Consider the following 20,387-nt stretch of genomic DNA (forward strand, 5'->3'; position numbering starts at 1 on the left):
TTCATATCTATTATCTTAGCCTGTGTCTTTTTCTAGGGGAATTGAATCTATTGATACAAGGAGATATTCATGACAAATGGTTGTTAATTCCTGTTGTGTTTTTTTTTTTTTTTTTTTTTTTGGTAGTAGTGTTTGTGTGTTCCCCTTCTTTGGGATTTGCTGGTGTGAGGTTATCTGTTCTGTCTTTTTGCCTGTTCAGTTAATTTCTTTGGGTTGGGGTTTTCTTTCTAGTACTTTCTGTAGGGCTGGTTCTTTGGATAGACCTAGAAATTACACTGGTTGATTAAAAGAACAATTGTAGTTAGACATGTTTAGAAAACAAGCATGATTTACCTTCTACTGCTCAGGATATACATTCAGCTAACCACCTTTGAGTTACCTCTCAAATTGGTCAAACTTTTCCTATTTTATCACGATGTGAATGGTGAGTTTTAGAACTTCCATGCCATTTGAAGGCTTAGAAAGCAACTTCTGATAATAAAAGTAGTAGTCATATCCCTAACACCTATAAAATGAGACCACTTAAAAGTAATAAGTAAATGAAGACCATGGTGCCAACACTAACCTGGAATACATATTAGACATACTAAGTGGACACAGTTGGATTATAAATTTCATTGTCAATCCTCATTTTCTCAATACATACACACACTCACTTGCACACATTTCCTCAACATTCAAAGGAATATGTATATTACTGAAGAAGTTAGAGAAATAGGAAGAAGTTTGAGGGCACAGGAGTAATAGCAATTACTTAGAGAATGAAAATGTACATTGAATATACTAACAGTTCAAAAACATTAGTCAAGTATTTGTCTAGAGTAACATTGTTTTGCAATATACACAAATAAAAGTTAAATAACAGAGTTCTTAAAAACAAAATTAAGTCATTGTTTAATATTCAAATATGTTGCTTAAAAATATTGAATGTTCTTTGATTTTGTTACATCTTTAGACTTCAGGAGACTGAATGTAGAAACACTATCTAATATATTTACTTTTTCCTTGTTAAAAGCCCTCAAAGAAAATTGCATCTGCCTTTTCTATGTTGATAGCAAACAACACTCCAAGGAAATGTTGTGGTACAAAGAGAAAATTGTAATAATCACATGCATATTTGCAGAGATTAGTATCTGGAATATCATTCTCATGAATTTATTCTTCAAGTGAGAATGACTCATATGTACACTATTTAAGCAAATCCTGATTCACTTGCTTACTGAAGTCATTTAACAAGAGATAATCTCCTCAGATGGACTTAATTTATTTATTTATTTATGTATTTATTTATTTATTTATTATAGATTTCTGACTCTTCCCTGCCACCGCTTCCCATTTCCCTCCCCCTCTGCCAATGAACTCCCCCTCCCTCAGCAGCCCGACGAGCAGTCAGGGTTCCCTGTCTTGTGGGAAGTCCAAGGATCTCCCACCTTCTTCCAGGTCTAGTAAGGTGAGCATCCAAACTGCCTAGGCTCCCACAAAGCCAGTACGTGCAGTAGGATCAAAACCCAGTGCCATTGTTTTTGACTTCTCAGCAGCCCTCATTGTCCGCTATGTTCAGCGAGTCCGGTTTTATCCCATGCATTTTTTTGACCCAGTCCAGCTGGCCTTGGTGAGTTCCCGATAGACCATCCCCATTGTCTCAGTGTGTGGGTGCACCCCTCGCGGTCCTGAGTTCCCTGCTCCTCTTGGATATTAACCTTCATCAGGTGATAAAAGGAGACACAGACAGAGACCCACATTGGAGCACCGGACTGAAATCCCAAGGCCCAAATGAGGAGCAGAAGGAGACAGAGCACGATCAGATGGACTTTTAAAAATATATTTTGTCCTCTCTTTTAAATAATGTGGAACATGGAAACAGACTCAATGAGTTTGTTCTGTCAAATCTCTTAGTGTGTTAGGACCATTCAGCTGCAAAACAAAATTCTCAGCTAAAAATAAATATGAAGCACAACATCCAATCACTTTTGCAGTGTTTGTGTCCATCCTTCACCAGTAATTGTGACATTTCTAACTATTGCAATATATTTTAGTAATATGGATATGATTTCTTACACTGGAGTGACTATTTTAATTAGCTTAGTGAGCATTTACATGTTTTTGAATGAGATCCTTTTCACTCGTCTTTATTGCTTCTTGATACATTTTATTTAATCATTCAAAAAGTAAGTATAGCTCATAGGTAATAGGAAGGAAAAGGAAAGGCAAGTCAGGAATTTGGAATGTGGTACCCAGACTTTACAAGAAAGGGGAAAATTCATTTAAAAATGGTGATTTGAATGTGATACTGATCCCATGGTCAAGAGGACATGATGTATAATTCTCATCCTGTTGTTATCTGTGCAGACATGAAATCAAAAATTAAAACATGGTTGAACATACAGTAAATATTCATCCTTGCCCATGATGAATGCAAAATTAAATATAACAATATAGAGTATACAGAATGGATTGTACATAAACAGTTCCTTCCCTAGCAGTCACCAATACCTTGTACTTGGCATCCTATAGGAGCATTGTCAAAAGAAAATAATGACATTCTGTGGCTATATATGAAAATTTATATTGAGAAGTTTCAAAGAATATGCTAAAAACATCAACAGGCTTTTACTATGTCTGTGACAAATAATACCCTACAATCATAAGTAGAGTAAGATTTGTCAAATACAAGAAATATTCTCTTGATGAATATTTTAATATGAAAATGTTAGCAATTTTGAACAAGATAAAAGTGCTTCATATTGTTTTATAAATAAATATATTCTATTATTTATTTTTTCACTGTAAGATATTCAGATTTAAAAGACAAATAATATTCTGCCTTGATTTTGCCTAATTTGGAATTTATTTTTTCCTTTTTCCCAAACATATTTCCAATTTTTTTATGTAATAAGTACAAGTCCATTCAAATATCAAGATGATTCAGCCTGATTCCTGTTTCTACTCACCTAGAGAAAGTCATTATTTAGGACAAATATCTGTAAAAGAACACAAATGTTGTAAGGAATGACATAAATGTTTTTATCTGAATATGAGAACAGTTCCCCAAGGATTATTTCTGAAAATAGAAACTGAAAGATTGCATATGAGTAGATATAATCTGAATTAGGAATATTACTGATTAGATAGATAAATAGATAGAAAGACTATGTGTGTATATATACATATATGCATCAGGAATATAAATATATACATATACATTTATAAATGTATATATTTATATATCCTATGACCACTATAATATTCACTGAGGTTACCTGTAGCCAGAATATCTTGAATGTTTTTTCTTGGAATGTTCTGGACCTTGGCAAATTCCTCAAGTTTTTCATATTGTACAGAAGTCAAAGATTGTCCTTTTCCTGTATTGTATGATTGACAATGTCAGAGACATGTTCAGTAGAACTCTGAAGAAATTACATTGCATCCTTAGTATCCCAAATGCTCCAATTTCATCTACCCTCGATGGATCAATACAGGCAATAATAATTTTCCCCACATTCCACAAACACATTTAATAAAGTATAAATGGTAATGACATTACATCTCAGTGTTTCATGATTATCAAAATAAAAAAAAAAACAACTCCTCTAGAGAATTCACTCAACTCAATCTTACCCACTTTCAAAACCATGACACTAGAGATTCTTGGGGGCCTGTTAGTAAAGCTTCACATTTCTTCCAAGTCTATCATCTAGAGTTCATTTTTTAATTTAGTACACACTTGAGAAAATGACACTCAAAATGGTCTGAACTTTGGGAAAATAATATATGCTCCCTCATTTCCAGTGAGGAAACATGAACATAAACACTTCCAATAGGCTCCCCCATTACCACAAGTCTTCAATGACCATTCTACTTAAATTACAAAATAAAGTAAAAGATGGTCCACACAATAATCACATTTTAATTTAGTGGAGAGAAGTTTGGAAACACATGATACTGTACTTGGGCACCATTTGCAGGGGGATACTTCTCTTACTACATCAGAAAACCCACTACCATTCTTACCAAGAACATAAATCAGGTTTGTTGTCCGGCCAGTTCTATCCACATTCTGAACAAGAAAGATTATGATTTCTGGTGTCACATACACAGGTGCAATTATATTGTCACCTTCAACTGCAGTAAGAGAAACATTTCAAAATGAGTGTCACTCATTTTTTCTACTTTGTTTAATGTCACCTGTGACAAAACATTAATATTGGCCATGATTCTAGAAATCATCTCTGATTCACTATCATATGAAAATCATGGGCAAAGGTCTTCTTGTAGTCCTTCATTTGGCAGATCCCATCATAATGCAGTGACCACTCGTTTCCACTCTTTAAACCTGATAGTGAATTCTAGGGACAGACACTTTCCATTTTCTCTGAATTCCTTGTGTCAAGACCTGTGGGATCACTCTGCTGGGTATTCCTTCCCCTTTCAACCATATCCAAACTATCACTTAACAATTTCCTGAAAGTATAAAACTTTGGTGTCATACCATGATAATACCCGGTGGGCAAATTAATAAATATGCAAAGAGACTGTACTAATTGGAGATATGCACAAATGTTTTCTTCTTGTAAGATTATTGATGGAAAAGATATAACAATGAATATTTCAAGTTTACTAGACTTTCATAGTGTGTGTGTGTCTGTCTGTCTCTGTGTGTGTTTTCTATGTGAGTGTACATATGCCTTTTTCTCTCTCTCTCTCTCTTTCTCTCTCTCTCTCTCTCTATCTCTCTCTCTCTCTATCTCAATCTCTCTGTGTGTGTATGGTATTTCCTCTTACTGACACTGATTAAAGGATAAAAGTTGTTCAATGAAAAAATAAAAGATTTTAGGAGCTATCAATTTTCTATTAGAGCACCTCTTTTTAATAACCATGTAAGTATTGAAAACAATAGACTTTCCAGAAGAATATGCCCTTCATTCATTTATGATTAAAAAAGCCACACCAGTTATAATTCAGCTGAATAATCATGCTATTATTTTGTGATTTTTACAAAATTGAATGTCTGTCTCAAATTCTTAAACAGATTTTCCTCTAACTGTTTTTCAAATTGAAGTATATCACCCAATAATTTAAATGTTATCATCTCTATAAAGTATGAGAAAAAGAAACCTTAATATAGCACTGTTTAAATACTCTATGAATCAAAGATGGTAGAGAATGCTTGTAATATAAATACTTTTTAGCGTCAGGCATGAAGTTTGCAAAGATGTGCGAGGCCACTGAGACTTATTAGTGAGTGGCAGGCCTGTCCAATAGCAAACCAAGATACTGTATAAAAGTAAAGACAATGAATACTAACTAGAAATAAATTTTCATGCAGGAAGGTATTTGGAGACATTTTCTTAGCATTACTCACACTTTTAGGTAATAGTGTTCTTCATGTAAACTTCAGATGACCTACAACATACTCTGACTTGTAACATATCTATGTTAGTTGGAACGATTAAGAAATTTCCAAGAAACCAAAATTATTCTAGATTTATATACCTATGGGCAACTGAAGTGCCAGCTTGTATGCTCACCCATAATGCTTTTGTTCAGAGAAAGCTCCCAAATTCTGTACTTACACTGGGCTCTGTACTGGCCATCTGCTTGCCTATTTGCAATGACTTTGGTCGTTGTACATTGTCCATTCACCCTACAAGTCAAACATGGAAATGATGGTTTATCCTTTATAACCTTTGAGTTCATATTAAAGATCTTCACATATTATAATGAGTTTGAAAATAATAGTATCTATGAACAGTGTACAGAGATGGAACAGATGTTCCTATGATTACCTCACTTCTCCTAATTCTTGTTTAAAATTACTATCCTGTTTGTAATCACACACATGACTTCCTTTATTTGTGGAAATTTTTCTGAGTGCTATGAATGCTCCGATGACTTCTCTATCCAACTTTCACTACTTAATGCATATGATGATTAATATCTAAATTCTCATGTTCCAGTCAATGATAATGTACATAAGTTTATATACATACATTTTAAGTGATTTTGTTAGTAACTTAAAACTTACAGTTGGAGCTAGAAGATAAAAATAGTTCTAAGTTCTTAAAGTTCTTATGCTATTATGCACTCTTTCAATGAACATAGTTACCCAAATTTCAGAGAGAGAATTTTTGAAACTAGAGCATCAGAGACAGTACTTTACAAATTAGATCTATCTGAACTGTGTGTAGAAGACTTTCTTATGATGTCATTGACTGAATAATAACTTATTATCATTACATAACATATTAAGTAACATGTATGCTTTGAACCAAATGTTCACACACACTTTTGACTTACTATTACTGAGATTCTTAGCATCTCCTGCATAAAATATTAGAGCACATGCGTCCAACCTGGACAATTCTAAGAAAACATTCAAGGAACTGGCGACAGTGTCTAACTTCTGAGTGGTGTCCAGAGCTAAACCATCATGGAACAACATAATCACATTTCTGGAAATAAGGCCTTCAATTTCAAGACCAGAAACAGAACATTTGCCTGTAAGTTTATCAATATAAAATCTGTGAGACGTAAACAGTCTTCGCAGTTTGCACGGTTCACAATTTGCTTACTTGATATAAAATGTGAATTCCAATCTATTACATGCCTCAGTACAAGCAAGTTCACGAACAAAGAGTCTCATAGGTCTTCCTTCTTCTATTATGTCAGCATTATCTGCAGCGATTGCAGTAGTAACCCACTTTCCTTCAATCTGAACAAACAATAAAGGCCATTGGAATGTGAGTTGGTATCGAATCTCTGATCCCAGGCTTTGTAAATACATAAAATAACTAGAAGCATAAATCATCAATATTTTGTTTATTGGTTCAAAATTATGCTTCTAGGGATGTGAAATACACAGGGTAATACGATGACTCAATTTACATAGCATTTGATACCTGAGACCTTTTGAAACTACTCATGTGTTGGTCTCTTAAGCTCTGAAATTCAACCCATAGTTTCCTTATTTCATTTGTTTCATCTTAGAAAAATCTGATTGAAAAAGTGCGCATGAGTGAAAGTCAGAAAGTTTACTGTATAAATATGGACTTATATAGACAAACTAAATGACATATCACATCTACAGAAATATGCTGTTGAAGATCATCAAACCAATGTACAGACCAAATGAATTTACCTCAGCATGAGCATGGGCCAGACCAAATGCCAAAGCCAGCAGCAGAAACTTTACCATGCTGGTGTCTGCCTTTGCTCTTTTGCAGAAGCTCAAAGTAGAATGCTGTTTGTGAAGGAACTGACCTGACAAAGCTTTTGTACAGTTAGTTAGAGGGAGTTTCATGGAATCAATCAATGGTGCTGCATGACAACAACCTGCATCTGTCCAGTGTTTCTACTTTGACCCTCTTGAACGGTGTATGATCTCATATTTCTAAACAAATAGCATTAGACTAAAGGTCAGGTTGTGTTGGCATGATTAATTGAGCACTCCTATCAGAAATAAACAACTATCCCTGTGAGAGTATTTAAGTAATCATTTTGCCTTCAGAACTATACTGATGGATATAGGTCACAACACATATGCATATGTCATATATGATTCATTTAAAACTGAACCTGATAGGTGAGAAAGTGGGAAGTAGCCTGCAATGAATGGGCACAGGAGACTACTTCCTATGTACAACCCCAGTAGCACAGACAATAAGAGCAACAATGAATAAATGGGAACTCCTGAATCTGAGAAGCTTCTGTAAAGCAAAGACACATTAATTAAGACAAAAAGGCAACCTATTGAATGGGAGAAGATCTTCACCAACCCCACATCAGTCAAAGAACTGATCTCCAAAATATATAAAGAACTGAAAAAAACGTTACAATTCTGAATAACCCAATTAAAAATGGGGTACTGAACTAAGCAGGCAATTCTCAACAAAATAATTTCAAGTGGCCAAAAGATACTTAAAGACATGATCAACTCCAGCTAGACTGGGAATAAATGAGCATGGGATCAAACCCATGTCTGTCTCCCTGTCTCTCTGCTTCATCGTGCACACAAAATGATGATTTTCCTGAAAACATTTTTCATCTATCCACATATTTGACATAATTGTCTCCACCATATTGCCAATACTCAGCCACTGGGCACAGATACAATGCAATACATTTGTCCTAGTTTCTATTTGAAGATTTTTTTTTTACTACTTTCTACTTCTCATGTAAATTAGATCTATGTATGTCTCTCTTAGTGTCCTCATTGTTGTCTAAATTCTATGGAATTGTGGTTTGTAGGCTGGTTTTCTTTGCCTTATTTTTAAATACCAACTTTGAGTGAGTACATATATTTGTCTTTCTAGGTTTGGGATACCTCATTCAATATGATGTTTTCTAGATCTCTCCATTTGCCTGAAAATTTCAAGTTGTCATTCATTTGTCTGCTGTGTAGTACTACATTGTGTAAATATACTTCGGTTTCCTTATCCATTCTTCGGTCCAGGTGCATTTAGGTTGTTTCTAGGTTCTGACTATGACATACATAGATCTAATTTACATGAGAAGCTACTATGGACATAGTTGAGCACATGTCCTGACAAGATCTCCTGAGTAAATTAGGAGCATGGGGACCTTGGGGAAGGGTTGAAGGGGAGAAGGTTGAGGCAGGGAGGGGAGCAGAAAAAATGTAGAGCTCAGTAAAAATCAATAAAAAAAAGATGGACTGATCAATTCAAGGGAAGCAAGAAAGAAAGCAGCTCCCCTCTACGGCCTCTGCATCAGGTTTTGCTTCTGGGAACCCACCCTGTTTTGAATCCCTGTCCTGATTTCCTTCAGTGGTGAACAGCAATGCTGAAGTATAAGCCAAATAAAACATTCTCCCCAAAAAGATTTATTTTAAATTTCCAGAAGGAATAAAGTTACGTGTTAAATGATTACTCAATTGCATTATTTTCTATAGTCCTCTGTTCAAATCATTACTCATCTACAGTAATTGAACTTTTATTAATAATGTTAGTGATTGTGCTATACATTTTGAATACATGTGTTATTTTACATAAAGTGTTTAACATTCCGAATACATGTGTTGTTATAACTAAGGTATTTAAATATCTTCTTAATATATGATGTTTCTATTAACTATTTCTTCAGTGTATCTCAAAGCCAAAAATATGTAAATTCAAATATTGTTCACCTCTATCCCTCTGACTCTCTCTCTCCCTCCCTCCCTCCCTCTCTGTCTCCTTTTGTCTATCTCTATATGTACTGTAAAGGTTCAAGTGATATGTTCTCCTACATAATTTCCAGCTTTGCCTCTTAAATACAGTGATCTTGCCTTTTCTTGGATGTATCTCTATGTACTATGGAAAACAACTCAGTAGTTTCTGGTCATGTTCAATCCTAGGCAATTTGCCTCATCTGTTCAGATTGAGATGAAATCACAACTGTTTTTAAATATTTCCTTCTTCTTCTTCTTTCTTACTGTCCTGTCTGACATTAATGTGCCAGGAAATTGTTTGTGTCTTTGCTTGACTATACACATAGGCACAATCTCAGTTAAGGGTTTCATTTTCTGGAAATGTTTATGGAACACTAAATAAATTAATTCACTCCAATTCCTTGGCTTCTATCTTTACTCATAAAACATTCATATTAGTTCTTCAAATTTTCAGAATTTTTTTATGACAACAATTAATTTTGAAAGAAGTCCTGAATAATGACAGTGAGGAGGGGAATAAGGGATGGTTCTGGAGGAAGAGATGTAAGGAGCGATTGGTGTGGGTTATAGTTACATATCTTAAATTTAAAAGAATAAAAATAGTTTAAAAATTAATGTCTGCTATAAATATATTCCTCTATTTGTTTATCTTCAACAATCTAAATTTAACGTTTTAAAATTTCTTTTACATTATCTTGATTTTTATTTTATATTAATCTTTTAAGTAATGAGCCTTAAGTTTTTATTTTGATCTTTTATTCAGGATTCAACCAAGAGCAGTAACTATGAATTTCATGGTCACACAATAAAAACACCAAAGATATATACACATAAGTTTCTCATCTAAAGACACATTACACTCTTAGAGCCTTCTCTTACTCTGATGACAGAACTTGTGCTGAGGTATTTCTAGAAGGAGAAAACTCAGAAAATATCTTCCATGGCAAATGCAACTTTACACACATAAGCTATTCGTCCTTTATTTTGCATGTTTCTTAGATCCATACATCCTACAGATAAACCAATTACGTCCCATATTTTTTTCTGTTTCTTCTTATCTCTTTTTCTTTGCAAAAGTAAATTTGGAAGACACTAAAATCAAAAGTCATAGCATTGAGGAAATTGTGCTTTAGGGAGTTACTCAACTGACACCATGTATATATGGAAAGACCTTAAACAATCTTTAAGACATGTAGTTAAATATAAAGGTAAGTAGTCAACAAAGAGAAAAAGTCATAGTTAATAGTGAGAAGATTCAAAGGAATCACAGTCAAGTAACATATTGTCCTGATGTAAAATATATGAAGTTCAGTGCTCTCTTATATTAGAAAGAAAATCCAAACTCAAATGTCAATGTGTTCTTTATATATCAGGTGCTGTTTATTGCATTTGATTGTTTTTAGTTGACATCAATTTACATCATTTTTCCTCTTCTTTTCCTTCGTCAAGTCTCTCACAGCACACAAACCATATCTTTTATGCACTCACCCACTCATCATTATACCCTTTTAATTGGATTATTATTAATGCATACAAACATACATGCATATACAGAGATACAATTGGATGAATGTATGCAAACAGAACCTCATGAGTACCATTTTCTTCTTTGAATATATATGGTTTCAGGGCTTATTACTCTGAATTGAATAACCAATCACAGTGCTGTTCTTCTCTGGATGAATCTAACTCTCCTTATCCACACATTCATTAGATAGTAGTGGTAACTGTTAAGTGCTGGGAGTCTGCATAAATTCACTCTTCCATGTAATAATTGACACTGATATCGACATTTCTCCATTGTTTAATTCTGCAATTTCTTACACAGAATGTGGCACAGCAGAATTCTTGGTGTACTGGTTTTTAGTATCTTTATACACTCTCATTTGAGGGGTTCCCTGGTCCCTAGATGCAGAAGCTGAGATATAGATTTATCCACAGGGACCTGGCCTCCACAATCTGTTGTTATCTACCTCGTGTGCAGGTGTGGATTTCTGTGATGGTTTCTAATTGACGTAAAGAAAAGCTTTCCTCAGAAGGCAGATCTAATCTCTGTTTAGAAAGAATAAGCAGAGAATTGTACTGGTCCAGTAAAATGACAGCAGTAGATAATTATTGAATCTCCATGACCTCACTTACCCTGGAAACGTGACAATGTTTCCAGTACCAGGAATGACTTGCCTCCTGATGTGCTGTCCTTGAACCCTAACAAACAACTGCTGGGTGTCACTAACATCAGAGTGTTACTTCTTAGCCTGGCAGTGTTGGCACACACCTTTAATCCCAGCACTCGGGAGACAGAGATATGTGGATCTCTGTGAGTATGAGGCCAGCCTGGTCTAAAACAGACAGTTCCAGGACAGCCTCCAAAGCTACAGAGAAATCCTGTCTTGAAAACAACAACAACAAAAATTAAAGAGTGCCGCTTCTTGTACCTTTTGGATTATCTTGAAATGCTTCCATTGTCATTATTCATAGGTGCTTCATCTGGGTAGCATTGTTTGTTTCTTCTTCTGGGCATCCTAAATAGTATTTTCTATAGCAAGGGAGTGATGTGACAAGAAAGAAAATTTAGGTTCTTAGATCCAGTTATTTTATATGAGTTCTGTGTCCTAAATGTATGGTATCTTCAGCAATAGTGACGCACCCACAACCTCTGAGATACAACTAAGCTCAGAAAAGAGAATTTATATTATTTTGGCGGTAATATTGTCAACCTGACAAATCATTCAAAAGAAGTTTTCTCATTCTTCATATTACCTACTTGTAAATCTATCATTCCTGTGGGGAGCCTATCAGCCCAAGTGGCTTAATTCTTTTAAGAAACAAATTTCTATGCCCATGTATATGTATATAGATACATTCATATGCATTGAGTATAACTTTAGGCAAATATAAAATATAAACACAAAATAAAACTTAAAATGAATTTAAATATGATCCCTTGAACATTAACCAAATGTCTTTGTTCTTATTTTACCTTCCTGACCCATACCCCTGTTATATTAAATTATCTCCCTCATCCACATATTGAACCTTGACCCTATGATTCTGTTTACAACTTTTATCCCTCATTAACTTTCCAATACACAGGACTACCCTGCCTATGGTTCCTTTATACTCCATGATGTCTTTGTTTACTCAAGATTGTACACTCAGATCTACAAATTTGTCGCTGGAATTCCAGATGAAAAAGAAAATGTGAGGTTTTAGGTTTCTTGGTTGGGTTATCTCACTCAATATGATCTCTCTTGCTTCCTTTTATTTGACTGCAATGTTCAGGATTCCATTTTTATTTACAACTTGATCTTGTTCCATAATACATGTTAAACACACTTTCATTATCCACTCCTCAACTGAAGAGTATCAAGGTGGTTTACATTTTTCAGGTATTGTGACTTGGGCAACAGTAAACATAACTTAGTAATTGTCCTTGAATAAGAAGTCAGTTCCTTTGGGCATGTGACGAGCAGTAGGGTAGTTCTTTCATATGGTAGGTTTACTGTCAGTTTCTTAACAATTATCCACAGTGGTGTGCAGAATTGTGAAATTTAGCAATCCTACCAAGATTGAATGAGTGTTGCATTTTCCCTTCACCCCTTCCCACTTTTCCTGTGTGTTGTCTTTCTTATCTTTGACTTTCTGACTTGAGTAGGAAGAAATCTGAGCAGTGATTTGATAAGCATTTCCAAATGACTAGAGCAGACAGACATTTTCATGATACTTTTGTGCAATTTTCCTCTCTTTCTTTCAATTAAAAAAATACTTCAGGGACAAGCTCTTGAATGGAATATTTAGGTTTTGTCTCTGTTTCTGGAGTTCTTTATATATTTTGGACTTTAATCCATTAAGCAGTAAAGCTAGCAATGTTTCCCTCCATTCTGTGGGCTTCTTCTTCACTCAGATTGTTGTTTCTTTTACTATATATTTTGCTGTGAATTTCTACTTGTAACTTTTCAATCTTAATTCTTATCTTATGTGTTTGCCTGCACTAAGCCTGTACTAGACATTGTCCACACATTGGGGACTGTGAATGAAGAACTCACTTATGTGTGTGTGTGTTTTTTTACCTTTTTATTCTGAGCTATGGGCCATTGAAAGGTTTTTCAGTACAGAGACAATGGCTTAAATATTTTATCCATTAGACAGGGCCCTGGAGTCCCACTGTTTATTTAATCAATAATTGTTATTGGGGTTATATATGACAAACAGCCTACTTGGACAAACAAGATAATAACCATAGAGTCATGAACAAATCATGAAACATTGAGACATTCTATGCTTTCAGATTCATGGAAATAGATATGACTCACAAAAGTCCTTGAATTCCCTCCACTCTGCCCAAAGAACATATCCTAAGAATTGTGAAACTCTTGATATTTGTTCGGCTCAAACTTATGAAATAATTAGTGGAAGGATTATTAACTTCAATATCTGATCATGTAGCCTAGTTTTCTGCATGTTGTCTCTGTTGTTTCTTTGGAAAGCTGATTTCCATCTATCGGTTATCAATAAGGAGGGATTCAAATGCCAAGTTGTCGTTAAATTAATGATTGATGGATGTATTTTTATGGTTGTTGACCTTTTCCAAATAAAATGAAGAATCAGTCCATACTTGTTTGTAACAAGTATGTGGATATGTTTCTTGGCTTGATACTCAGGTCTAGTACTGTCATAAGAGGGAAGCTTTAATGCATTGAATTAATGCATTAACTCATTGTTATTTTCTCTAAAGAAAATTTTTCTTCTCTCCACTGTTCAAATTCTTCAATTCTAGTGTGCCCATTCACACTAATGCTTCTCCAGGTTTGTTCTTAATTATTCAGGTCTATGACATACTTTTGCATAACTCTACCCTACTCTGGAATAGTTTTTCTTATATATCTTCAATAAACCAAAAAAAAAAAGAGAGACTGCAACAAAAGTATAAAACAGCATCCCCTGTGGCCAAGATTAAGACTTTGTAGAGCTCTTATATAGGAAAATCCTCCTTTTTAGAATATCCACTGACAAAATACTCCTTTTGATATCCTTTAAAGCAGAGTGTATTTAGTATTCACAAATTTATTTTTACAATCAATCTAATTAGTAATGATACTTAAGTATTTTTAGAAAAAAAATATACAGCTCTATGGGACCAACCCTGTTTCATTGCATACCAGGTTCTTCTAAGAGTCCAAGTTCACTCTGATAAACAGATAATTTGTATTACTAATTATCTAATAAACTAATAAACTCAGTGAGATCCTATGAGTTGAGCTTAGTTGAATCTGTGGACATTCCTGTGATGTCGTTGTCCCTCTGGATCATAAAATCCTTCCTCCTTGACCTAATATCTGGCTGTGAGTCTCTGTATCTGTTTCCATCAGTTACTAGATGAAGACTTTCTGATAACAATTGGCTTAGGCAACAGTCTGATCACAGGAGACAGATACTTCAGGATAAGGGTTTTACATAGGGTCATTCTTGTAGATTCAAGGAAGTTTGCTTTGCTTCAGGCTTCTACCTGACCTCAAAAAGCACCCAACTTTTCAGTCATTTATTTCAGTACTCTTTCCCTCTACCTAATCCCTAGCCCAATCTCTCAAGTTCTATCCCCACCCATCTCCGATCCACTGAGGAGATCTCTTCTATTTCCCGTTACTCACTCAGGGTTATTTTTTTTTTGTCAGTTTAATGGTTTATTCTCTAGACACAGGAAATCCTTTCTTTTGTATATGGCCAAGTTGCAGAGTCTGCATCTTTTTTTTTTTGACATTTTATTTTATTTTTTTATCACTTTTTTTTATTTATTTATTAAAGATTTCTGCCTTCACCCTGCCACCACCTCCCTTTTCCCTCCCCCTCCCCCAACAAGTTCCCCTCCCTCATCATCTCTAAGAGTAATCTGGGTTCCCTGCCCTGTGGGAAGTCCAAGGACCACCCACCTCCATCCAGGTCTAGTAAGGTGAGTATCCAAACTGCCTGGGCTCCCACAAAGACTCAGGGTTATTTTTAATAGCACCATCAATTTGTCTTCAAGTTTGTGCTATCACTTCTTAAAAAAATAAGTTACATAATACTCCATTTTGAAAATGTACCACATTTTCTGTACCGATTCTTCAGTTGAGGTACATCTAGGTTGTTTCCAGGTTCTAGCTATCATGAATAAAGCCTCTATAAACATAAGTGAGATGGTTTCTTTGTGACAGGTTGGCAAGTCATTTGGGTATATGCCCACCAGTTGTTTATCAGTGCATTGTGGTACAATTAACATTTTTCTAAGAAACCAGAATATTGATTTCAAAAAAGCTGTACATTTGCATTCACAAGCATTTATAATTAATAATAAGCCTCTGTGTGGTTATTTGAGAGTGAATGACAGGACAAAAAAAGTTCACTGGCAAAAAAAAAATTGTATCTGGATTTTCAATACAATTTAATTGATCCAGCTCTCTGATTTTATGCCAAGAACTTGCAGACTTTATTACTATAACCTTGTAGAAGAGCTTAAATTCAGGGATGGTGATACCTCCAGAAGTTATTTTATTATGCAGGATTATTTTAGTTTTTGTGGGTTATTTTTTATATGAAATTGAGCATTGTTCTTTTAAAGTATGAAGAGCACTGTATTGGGATTTTGGTGGAAATTGCATTGAATCTTTACATTGCTTTTGGTAAGATGATCATTTTTTTTTCTACGTTAATCCTAGTGATTCACAAGCATGGGAGATATTTCTAACTTCTGATGTCCTCTTACTCTTTTAAAAATTTTTATTGAGTTATATGTTTTTGCTGCTCCCCTCCCTTCTTCTCTCTCACCTTAATTCTCTCCCATGATTTCCACATTCCCAATTTACTCAGGAGTTCTTGTCGTTTTACACTTCCCATGTAGGTTAGACCCATGTATCTAAACTTTGGTTACTCTTTCATGTCTATGTTCTCTGGGATTATGATTTGCAAGCTGGCTTTTCTTTCCTTTCTGTCAAAAGACCACTTATGAGTGAGTAATTATAATATTTGTCCTTCTGGTCTGGGTTACCTCACTCAATATAATGTTTTCTAGATCCATCCATTTTGCCTGCAAATTTCAAGTTGTCATTTTTTTCTGCAGTGTACTACTCCATTGTGCAAATGTACCACATTTTCCTTATCTATTCATCAGGCAAGGGTCATTTACTTTGTTTCCAGGTACTGGCTATAACAAACAATTCTGCTTTGAACAGAGTTGAGCACATGACTTTTTGGTATATTTGAACATCCTTTGGGTATATACCCAAAAGTGGTATTGTTGGGTCTTGAGGAAAGTTGTTTTCTAATTTAATGAGAAATAGCCATTCTCAAATCCAAAGAGGCTATACCAGTTTGGACTCCCACCAGCAATGCAGGAGTGTTCCCTTTACCCCACAACCTCTCTAGCATAAGTTGTCATCAGAGTTTTTGATCTTGGCCATTCTTCCAGGTATTAGATGGAATCTTAGTATTGTTTTGATTTGCATTTCTCTGAAGTTTATAGATATTGGACATTTCCTTGAGTGTCTTTCCGTCATTTTAGATTCCTGTGTTGAGGAATTCGTCTGTCTGTTTAAGTCTGGAATCCCTTTTTATAGGATTATTTGTTCTTTTGATAGCCAATTTCTTCAGTTATTTTTTTTTTGTATATTTTGGAAATCAGACCTCTAATGTGGGGTGGGTAAAGATCTATTCCCATTCTGTAGGCTGCTGTTTTGTCTTGTTGACTGTGTCCCTTGCTTTATAGGAGCTTTTCATTTTGAAGAGGTCCCATTTCTTTATTGTTTCTCTCTGGGTCTGTGCTACTGGGGTTATATTTGGAAGTAGTTCCATGTGTCAATGCATTCAAGTGTACATCGCACTTTCACTTTGGTATTGTTCAGTTTTTGTTTCATGTTGAGGTCTTTGATTCATTTTGACTTCAGTTTTCTGCATGGTCAGGACATAATACATAAGAGAAGAAACAATAATAATAATCTTATAAATATATACCTATACACCATATACCTGAGGACAATGTAAAAATGTATAAACATACATGTTTATGAGAATACTGAAAAACTAAAATTCTCAATTAAAACTCTAATCTTATTATTGATGAGGTTGTGGCTTGAGCATGAGGATATCAAATCTAGTCTGCAAGTTCACTTCAAGTCCAAAATGGGAATCTTATCACTCAAGTGATGTTTCTAACATGTACAAGATATCTTAGTAAAGCTGTACTTGCTTTTATTTAATAGTTAATAAATTTATATAATTTTTTATCATAGTCTTCCCAATTCTCCCAAATCTTCCTAGATCCGCAATACTCTATACCCATTTAACTTTATGTTCTGCTGTTTCCTTCTTCTAATTAATCTATTGATTTTTAACAGTTCTCCTATGTTTAAAGAAGAATTTAATTTGAGAAAGAAATGATATAGTTGGGCTATCAACCCAGAGGGCTTGCACTTTGGTCTGCGGGTTCCTTGAACCTCCAAGAGTCCTGCCCCTGTGCTGAGGAAAACCTTTCAGACCAGTGAGTGGGTGCCATCTCAGGGCAGGGCAGAATGTCGTGGAAAGGAGCACTGGGCCCCTCCAGCTCCTGCTGTAGGGGCTTTTTTGTTCTATACACCCCTGCCTCCCCCAAGCCTGCCCTATTATCTGTGAGGTCCTTGGACCAGGAACAGTTCCTGCTCCTGCACTGAGGCTATCCACCCAGAGGGATAAGTATGCGCCCACCAAGCCAGAGGGGAGTGCAGAGCACATCCAGCTCCTGCTGCAAGGGCTTCTTCCTTCCACACAACCCTCCCGTCCCCACAAATTCACCCTTTTACTGCAGGGTTCTTGAACCTCCAAGAATCCTTTCCCTGTGCTGAGGAAAACCATTCAGACTAGTGAGTGGGTACCATCCCAGGGCAGGGCCGAACATCTGGGAAAGAGTCACAGGGCCCCACCAGCTCCTGCTGAAGGGGCTTCTTCAATCCACATAACCCTGCCTTGCCCAAGCCTGCCCTATTGTTTGTGAGGCCTTTAGCCCAGGAACAGTGCCTATTCCTGCACTGAGGCTATACACCCAGAGGGGAGTCACTGTCCCTGGGCAGAGGACAACCATCCAGACTGGTCCTTGGCCCAGGAACAGTTTCTGGTCCTGTACTGAAGAGATCCACCCAGAGTTGGTCACAGCATAGATTGGTCCAAGATGCCAAGACCTTAAACAGAATGTAAAAACTGCTATAAAAAACGGAGAAGACAATCAAAAAGGTAGAATAAATAAATAAATTTCTCAAAGATACCCAAGAAAACAAAGATAAAGCAATCAAAAAGGTAATGGAAACAGTTCAAGATATGAAAAATGAAATGGAGGAAATGGAGAAAACAAACTGAGGGAAGGCTGGATATAGGAAACCTGGGTAAGCGAACAGAAACTACACAGACAAGCATAACCAACAGAATAGAAGAGATAGAAGAAAGAATCTCAGACACCGAAGATACTATAGAGGAAATAAAGATATTGATTAAAGAAAATAACAAATCCAACAAATTCTTTTTTTTTTAAAGGGGAAAGAATTTTCTTTATTTTTTTTTAATTAAAATTTCCAACTGCTCCCCGTTTCCCATTTCCCTCCCCCTCCTCCCACATATTGCCCCCTCCCCCCGCTCCCCTCCCCCTATACCCACTCCTCTTCTCCTCCCCCCAGTCCATTCCCCCTCCCTCTTGATACTGAAGAGCAGTCCAAATTCCCTGCCCTACAGGAAGACCAAGGTCCTCCCACTTCTATCTAGGTCCAGGAAGGTGAGCATCCAAACAGGCTAAGCTCCCACAAAGCCAGTTCATGTATTAGGATCAAAACCTAGTGCCATTGTCCTTGGCTTCTCATCAGCCTTCATTGTCCGCCATGTTCAGAGAGTCCAGTTTCAACCCATGCTTATTCAGTCCCAGTCCAGCTGGCCTTGGAGAGCTCCCAATAGATGAGTTCCACTGTCACAGTGGGTGGATGCACGCCTCGTGGTCCTGATTTCCTTGCTCATGTTCTCCCTCTTTCTGCTCCTCATTTGGACCTTAAGAGCTCAGACCATTGCTCCAAATTGGGTCTCTGTCTCTCTCTCGATACATCGCCAGATGAAAGTTCCCGTGCCATTCTCCTTGGCCTCTCGTCAGCTCTCATTGTCCGCCACATTCAGAGAGTCCGGTTTTATCCCATGTTTTTTCAGTAGCAGTCCAGCTGGCCTTGGTGAGCTCCCAATAGATCGGCCCCCCTGTCTCAGTGGTTGGGTGCACCCCTCATGGTCCTGACTTCCTTGTTCATGTTCTCTCTCCTTCTACTCCTCATTATAACCTTGGGAGCTCAGTCCGGTGCTCCAGTGTGGGTCTCTGTCTCTATCTCCATCCATCGCTAGATGAAGGTTCTATGGCGATATGCAAGATATTCATCAGTATGATTATAGGATAGGTTCATTTCAGGTTCCCTATCCTCAGGTGCCCCAATGAACTAACTGGGGACATTGCCCTGGGCATCTGGTAGCCATTCCAAGTTCAAGTCTCTTGACAACCCTTAGGTGACTCCCTTAACTAAGGTATGAGTTTCCCTGCTCCCCAATCCCAACTTCCTTTATCCCCAATCACCCCGATTCCCCCAGTTCCCCTCATCCTCTCCTTCACACTTTTCTCTCCCCATCACCCCTCATCCCCATCCCACCCCACCCCCAAGATTCCAATTTCTTGCCCATCAATCTTGTCTATTTCCCATAGCTGGGAGGATATCTATATGGTTTTCCTTGGGTTTACCCTCTTGTTTAGCTTCTTTAGGATCACAACTTATAGACTCAGTGGCCCCTATCCATGGCTAGAAACCAATTATGAGTGAGTACATCCCATGATCTTCTTTTTGGGTCTGGGTTACCTCACTCAGGATCGTATTTTCTATTTCCATCCATTTGCATGCAAAATTTGAGAAGTCATTGTTTTTTACCGCAGAGGAGTACTCTAATGTGTATATATTCCACACTTTCTTCATCCATTCTTCCATTGAAGGACATCTAGGTTGCTTCCACGTTCTGGCTATTACAAATAAGGCTGCTATGAACATAGTTGGACAAATGCTTTTGGCATATGGTAGGGCATCTCTTGGGTATATTCCCAAGAGTGCTATTGCTGGGTCCAGTGGTAGGTTGATCCCAATTTTTCTGAGAAACCGCCACACTGATTTCCAAAGTGGTTGCACAAGTTTGCAGTCTCACCAGCAATGGA

General features: G+C 36.5%; 1 protein-coding gene across 1 annotated transcript; it reads right to left on the reverse strand.

The window, feature by feature from the left end:
- Positions 1-2,135: 2,135 nt before the first annotated feature.
- Positions 2,136-7,225, reverse strand: LOC130868252 (odorant-binding protein-like). Its single transcript, XM_057760513.1, has 7 exons — positions 7,139-7,225; positions 6,573-6,712; positions 5,574-5,644; positions 4,012-4,122; positions 3,261-3,362; positions 2,952-2,981; positions 2,136-2,341 (listed from the first exon to the last, which is right to left on the reverse strand). The coding sequence occupies exons 1-6, from the start codon at positions 7,193-7,195 to the stop codon at positions 2,965-2,967; spliced, it is 498 nt and encodes a 165-aa protein (XP_057616496.1). The 5' UTR covers positions 7,196-7,225; the 3' UTR covers positions 2,136-2,341; positions 2,952-2,964.
- Between the last annotated feature and the right edge of the window lie 13,162 nt (positions 7,226-20,387).

Source organism: Chionomys nivalis, chromosome X, assembly GCF_950005125.1.
Source record: "Chionomys nivalis chromosome X, mChiNiv1.1, whole genome shotgun sequence".
Taxonomy (NCBI): Eukaryota; Metazoa; Chordata; class Mammalia; order Rodentia; family Cricetidae; genus Chionomys; species Chionomys nivalis.